Source organism: Callorhinus ursinus, unplaced genomic scaffold, assembly GCF_003265705.2.
Source record: "Callorhinus ursinus isolate GAN/ISIS: 27379988/994484 unplaced genomic scaffold, GSC_fseal_2.0 scaffold18, whole genome shotgun sequence".
Lineage (NCBI taxonomy): Eukaryota > Metazoa > Chordata > Mammalia > Carnivora > Otariidae > Callorhinus > Callorhinus ursinus.
The window spans coordinates 22402403-22409372 of NW_027397080.1; the positions used below are offsets into that span (position 1 = coordinate 22402403).

Consider the following 6970-nt stretch of genomic DNA (forward strand, 5'->3'; position numbering starts at 1 on the left):
TCCCCCTCCCCCTCCCCCTCCTCCTCCCCTCCCCCTCTCCCTCTCCTTCTCCTTCTCCTTCTCCGAGCAGCTTATTTAGCAGCACCCTTCCCCCTCCCATGTAGGGCCAGAGCCACAGCCTGGGACCCCAGGAGATGAGGGAGAGAGTGATCTGGGGCAGAGGCTGGAGCACCCCCTCCCAAGGTGGCACATGGAAACATTCTCTGCTTGGCACCTGCTGGGTGCTGGTGAGAGGTGCAGGCAGGGGCTGGGAGCTGGGCTGGAAAGTTTGCAGCCTGGGTTGTGCTTTCCACAGATGCTGCCAGGCAGCCAGTTGCCCTCAAAACTTCAGCAGACCTCCTGGAGTCCAGAGCCCTGCTTAGGGAGTTAGCATGGGGAGGGGGCAGGTGCTTCCCTGTCACCGGCAGGATGTCAGCATCCTCCTCCTCAGCTGACCCAGCCAGTGAGTACCAGGCCAACTCCCTGTCCTCCCCACCCGACCTTGCCGAGCCCCAGCTCCCAGGAGTAGGGCTAGGAGTGGGGTGATCTGGGTTCTGATCCTAGGTCCGCTGCTGGTACCTGCTGAGCCCACAGACCAGACCCAGGCACATTCATTTACTTGTCCAGTATTGCTTGAGCGCCTACTGGGTGCCCATCCAGGGCCAGCGCTGTGCAGGGGCTGGGGCGCAGAGCAAGGCAGCCTCGGGTCCTGCTCTCCTGGCATTCTCCAGAACTGAAAGCGCCCTTAGGGACCCTTGAGACCAACCCCTCCTTGTAAGGACAGGGAGACTGAGGCCCAGAGAGTTTAAGAGTTTGATCTGAGTAACAGGCAAGATTAAAAACACATGCATCTTCAGCCTTTCCAGTGCTCTGGAACATACGGCTTGGCCTGAGTTTTCTGGGCCTCAGTTTCTTTATCCATAAAATAGGTACATTAGCAACAGCTGCAGTCTGTGAGCATCTGTGATAGATGCTTTACACACAACACCTTAACCCCCGGGATATACCTTTGAGGTGGGCATGGTTATCAAGAAGGACCCTGAGGCCCAGAGAGGTTGGCTGAGATGGCCACGGTCAGCCAGGGAAGGAAGATTTGTGAGTCGGACTGAGTTTGTCTGGTCCCAGAGCTGATGCTCCTGCCTCACATTGCCCTCCCCGGTGGCATGGAGCTGTCAGGAGGGTGTTGAGTGGGTTAACTTGGTTGGAGGACTCCCACAGACGCAAGCCTTGTTGTCAACAGCATACTCATCAGAATGCTCAGTGCTGGCCCAGGGGACAGAGAAAGGCAGATGGACTCGGCTCCTCTGTAATGCCCCAGATCTTTCTGTTCTAGCTTTATGTCCCCTGCTAAGAGGCCCAGAGAGAGCACATACTTTGGAGTCAGGCAGAGCTGGGTCTGAATCCCAGCTCCACCGCTTTTAGCTGGATAATTGCACAACTACCCTCGCCCTTGGTCTCCTTGTCTGTAAAATGGGGATAATAATCTGCACTTCATAAAGTTGCTAAAGGAACCCCACTAAAGGGTCTGGCCCATGGCAGGTGTCTAGATAATGCCTTTCCTTTTGAAGCTGAGACTTCTTTTTGCACCTAAGCTTTCTTTTCCCTTTACTTTTGCAGAAAAGCACCGGGATTTTCTTCATTACTGTTAGATTTCCCTGAAGCCTCTCCGCTACACCTGTATCTCTTCAAGCTAACGTCATTAACTCCCTAGAGAAGAAAATCTCTTCCCCACCCCCACCCCAGTTACACCGCGGTTCAAAGAGCAGCCCTGCAGGGGTTAACCGCCCCCCCCCCCCCCTACCCCCCCCCCCCACCCCCAGCCTCCAAGTTCTGAAATCCTGTACCCAGAGCCTGGCCCCGGGTTGCCTAGCAACCAGCAGCTGATCTGGGATGCAATTGGTGAGGAGGAAGGGAAAGGAGAAAAACCACTTGGCCTGTCCATGTCTTTAAATGTCACTGGGAGATGAGTGCAGAGAAAGGCCTATAACCCAAGCCCTGGGGCCAATTTGCCAGGTGGCAAAGGCTGCCCTGGAGCAACCAGGGAGATTGTTATCCCTCCTCTGAGTGGGCTTACATACTTGACATTTGCAAGGGACTTTAAGATTAGCCAGCAGATGCCCCCCCTCCACCCACATAGGCATGTATGCGTTGTGCAGGCGGCATGGGGGGCAGAGACCAGTTTCCAGCCACTGGTCCACTTACACCTCCATGCCTGAGCTTCTGACTTCTCCCTCTGCCAGCGAGGGAAGGTGAACATGGTAACCACTGGAATTTGTGGTTTGCAAAGCTTTCTCCTTCATTACTAAATGTATTCCTCACAATACCTCCACTCGCTGACACATCACCCTTTTTTTCCTCCTAGCATTTGTCTCTACCTGAAATTACCTTGTTTATTTATGCATCCGCTCTCCCGCCAACCAGAATGTGAGTTTGGGGGGAGCAAGGAACAAGCCTGTCTTGTGTTGGGGGGGCACTCGTCCCCATTAGAACCCACAGAGAAGGATGCCCTGGGAGCTATGCAACATGGGGTCTGCTTGCTCAGACCTGTAGCTCCAGTGCCTAGCCAAAGGCCAGGCACATGTTAAGGACTCAGTACCTGTTTGATGAGTGAATGAATGAACTCCTGAAATAGTTAATGCAAGTGTCTGTTTCCTGATTTGAAAGCTGAGGAAACCAGCTTGGGGACCAGCAGCTGGCCTGAGATCCTAAAGCACACAGGTGGTGGGTCTGGATGGAGAACCTGGCTTCCCGTTTCCTGGGATGGGGATCCTTTTGCTGTCCCGCAGAGGGTGAACGTCCAGCCTAAACACTGCGTGTTTAGGGCTGAAGATGTGCAATGAGAAGACAAACTCCCTGCCCAGGGGGCTTGCCTCCAGGGAGGGAGTCAGGTCCCCAAATACTGAGAAATAAAGTGCTGCAACAAGGCAACAGGATATGGAATGATGACGGCAGGGAGAGGGAAGGATGGCTACTTCCTGGGGCTGAGGAAGCCCTTGCAAGGAAGTGGCATTTAGCCAGTGTGGCAGAAGAGGCGATGGGCAGCGGGGGCCGTGGAGGCTGGTGTTGCATGGGGAATGGGGATGGGGGGGCGGCCGCCGGGCTGCGCCAACAGGTGAGGAGCGCGCCTTCTCCTTCCATTGCAGGGGGAAGCGGCCAGGGTGTTTGCAGCAGGATATGGTCTACTCTTGCTTTAGAAAGATCACCCTGGCCACTGTCCAGTGTGGTTGGGGAGCCAGGGAGGAAAGACAGGGAGCCATTAGTGAGCACTGGGGAGAAGCTTCCACAGGGTGGTGGAGTGGAGAAAGAGAGAAGTGTCCGATGCTGGGTGTTTTGGAGGTAAATTGCCAGGAGCTGCTGATGGATGAGATGCCAGGTGAGAAGGAAAAAGAGACAGAATCCAAGGTTCCCAGCCCCAGCAGCCATAGGTAAGGTGTTGTCCGAGCTTGCGCAGATGGGGAAGAACAGGTTAGGGAGACACAGCAAGCACTTGGCATGAGCCTTCTTGAGTTCGAGATGCATATCAGACACTGGACAGGTAGTCAAGTAGATAGGAGCATATCGGAGTCTAGAGCTCAGGGGAGACACCTGGCTGGGATGAGAGCCCGAGAGTCATGGGTGTTCAGATGGCATTTATTATTTTTTTATAAATAGATTTTATTTATTTGAGAGGGAGAGAGCATGAGATAGAGAGCGCACCAGCAGCGGGGGAGGGACAGAGGGGAGAGGCAGAGGGAGAAGCAGACTCCCCGCGGAGCGGGGAGCCCGATGCGGGACTCGATCCCAGGCCCCTGGAATCATGACCTGAGCTGAAGGGAGATGCCTAGCTGACTGAGCCACCCAGGGGCCCCTCAGATGGCATATAAAGCCCTGAGACTGAACCAGAGGCCCAGGGAGAGACTTGAGAGAGCAGGGCAGAGGCCTGGCAGGAGCCCGAGTTCTCCGTGGCAAACATTCCTGTAGCGCGTCGTGCTTCGTCCCGTTTGTGGAAGTCTACATCACGGACCGAGAAGGACGGCCCTGAAGCCACCAGTTCTTCATGTCTCAGTTCTTGTCTCAGTGTCTCCACTCGCAAACTGGAAGATGTGGGAACTGGATTCAGGCTGGTTTTGAAAAGATGGTTTGCAAAGAGGACCTTTCTTGGCCCAGGGGCTGCCTCTCCTTCCAGGTCTCGACAGGCCTGGTCCGGCCATGGCTGTGGGATGCCCCAGAACTGGTGGCCCACAGCCGTTGGCCCCTGCTCAGGTCAGTTCCCGGGGGCCTGGGGCCCGGAGGGGCGTTAGAGGTGCCCTGTGCTGCAGGAGAGAGTCGTACTCTGTGTGTCAGAAAGGACCAGACAAAGCCAAAAAGGGACAGGGAAGTGAGAGAAAGGACAAAGGACAGGTGAAATGGAAAGGAGGAAGAGAGGAACAGAAGACAGAGGACAAAGAAGAGGAGGGGGCGGAGGCAGAGTGACAGCGCTCTGGGTGAGTGGCAGGCCCTTTCCCAAGGAGAGCGAGGTTGAAGGGGGCAGTGCCCTGCATCTAAGTAGCTCCCCGAGGACACCAGCCACGAGTCCACGTGGGCCCCTGCAGACCACGGCGGCCACCCCGGAGGGAAGCAAGGGGTGTGCTGGGTACGAGGGAGGCCAGAGACCCGGAGGGGACAGGGGCTTGGGAGGGCCTCCTGGGGGAGCTGGGGCTTGATGGAGCCTGGAGGATTTTCACAGATGGAAGGAGGGAGTGCAAGGGCAAAGGTGACCCAGGTGTCAGGAATAGTGGGAGTGACAGGAGCCGAGAGCCAGGGGTGGGAACATCCCTGGCACATTTCATGAGGGTGCACGGAGGGCACAGCTGAAGCGTAGGATGGCTGTTGAGAAACCAAGTCTCCGGGGAGATGCGGGAGAACAGCTTGCTGCAGGAATTGGACTCCGGAGGGAGAAAGGCAAACAAACAGAGGCCAGCCAGCACTGGGGCCAACTTCAAAGGGCTCCTCTTCTTCCAAGAGGCAACACCATCATCATCACCGTGAGCACTTAACAGAGCACTCTGGGCGTGCCCGGCGCACGCACACCACTCCTTCCCGAAACAGCCGCGAAAACCCTCGCAACGAGCCTGCACAGTAGACACCTTTATTTATTTTTGACACTATTATAGTTTTTATCATCATTTTGAAAATGTGGATACTGACTAGCTCGCCCATGATCAACAAACTGGGGAGTCAGCCTGCCTCCCTTCCTCCCCCTGAACCCTCAGAAGAGAGCAGAACACACCACACACACACACACACACACACACACACACACACACACTACAGATTTGACAACTAAATAAAAGATCCCCATCTAGTGGTGAGTCGGCCGAAGGGCAGACACTCAATCCCAAAGGCCCAGACAGAGGCTGGGTTCATTTATCAGCGACTGTCCGTAGAGCACCTGCTATGTGTCAGCATCTGTTCTGCAGGCTGGGGATACTGTGAGGGCCGAGACAGGCAAAGCCCCGGCCTCACAGAGCTCACGCTCTGTCGAGGGGAGACAGACACACTCAAGTAAACACATAAGAGATGCCCGGGTTGTGCAAAGCACAGTGAATGAGATGGACGGCATATGCGGGAGACTGGCTGGAGGGAGCTCTAGGTCAGGGGCCCAGGAGGACCTCTCTGAGGAGGGGAAATCTGGCCAAGACCCAAAGGAGGAGATGAATCCAGTTGCTTGAAGGTCCTGTAGACAAGCGTTTTAGACAGAACAGTGCGAGCAAAGGCCCCGGGACAAAAGGGAGCCAAGCATGGAGAGGCCCGTGTGCCCGGAGCAGAGTGAAGGACAGTGGGGACAGAGAGGTTGTCGAGGGCCAGGTCACGGCGAGGCTGCCCTTGGCCCCTGGTGAGGATTTGGATATCTTCCCCCAATACTAGGAAACTGCGCTGGGGCTTAGAGCAGGAGAGTGGACCCGATCGGGGTGATAGTTTAAGAAGGTCCCGTTAGGGAGGACGAACTGGTGGTGACAGGGACTGGGGGAGCGGCCAGGAAGGTGGAGAGGAGAGGGCGGACTGTGAAGTACTCTAAACAGAGACATCGGTGGCGCTTGCTGTGGAGTGGATGTGCAAAGTGGGAGGCGGGGAGGAACCCGGGCTGCTGCTCACTTTCTGGCTCGAGGAGGAGGTGGTGCCGTTTGCGAGCCGCGAGCGTGGGTAAAGGACAGGTTCGTGGGCAGAGGGAACGCTACATCGAGTGTTCCCTTTTGAACGCCTTAAGCTGGAGATGCCTGAGACATCCCAGCAAGATGTCAAGCAAGCAGCTGGAAGTGTGAGGTGAGTTCTGAGAAAGTGGGTCCCGTGTCCTTGGCCTGCGTGCCCACTCAGGGCACCCCTCCGTGCAGTCCAGCTTCCCCTCCCCGTTTCCTTCCAGGCTGCTCTTCACTCTAGTCCCTGGGCATGTCCAGGTGTGACCAGGGACCCAGGAGATGGACTCCCAGTTTCTTCCCTTTCTGTTTTCAACCCTTGACCCCTTGCTGCAAGCCCCTGTTTTCCCCGACCTTAGAACCAAGCGGAGCCCCCAGGGACCCTTTCTCTCTCTGCAGGTCAGTGTGCCCTCGGCCCCGGTGTCAGCTGTCTCTGTGGGCTGTGGGCATGTGAGTGTGACAGGCAGCCTGCATACTGCTTCAGATAGAGCTGCCCACCTACGAGAAAAACTTCAAGCAGTTCTTCTCCAGCCGGCCCCGCCGTGGCAAGCGGAAGCTCCAGTGCTAGGCAGCCCCTAGCTGCCTCCTTTCCCCTCCTCTGACCCCTCGTCGGCCAGCATGGGATCCAGTGTCACTGGTCCTTCCAGAAGCCTTCTCACGCCATCCCATGCAGGCTCTAGTTCTGCAGCCACACTTCAGCACGTGGTCTAGGGTACTCCTTTGTCACTCGACCCCGAGGGCAGCCAATCAGCATTAGAAAAAATAAAATCCTGGCATGCTAGGGAGGGAGACAACCCCTATATATAGACAAAAATAAATAACATTTTCTGATAGTCGCA

The 6970-nt window shown here is 56.0% G+C and overlaps 1 protein-coding gene across 1 annotated transcript in view; it reads left to right on the forward strand.

Moving 5' to 3' along the window:
- PLA2G2C (phospholipase A2 group IIC) overlaps positions 1-6699 on the forward strand; it is a 20951-nt gene extending 14252 nt beyond the window's left edge. Inside the window, 2 exon segments of the mRNA XM_073903586.1 lie at positions 6531-6614; positions 6617-6699. Coding sequence (XP_073759687.1) covers positions 6531-6614; positions 6617-6699 — 167 coding nt within the window.
- Positions 6700-6970: the final 271 nt, after the last annotated feature.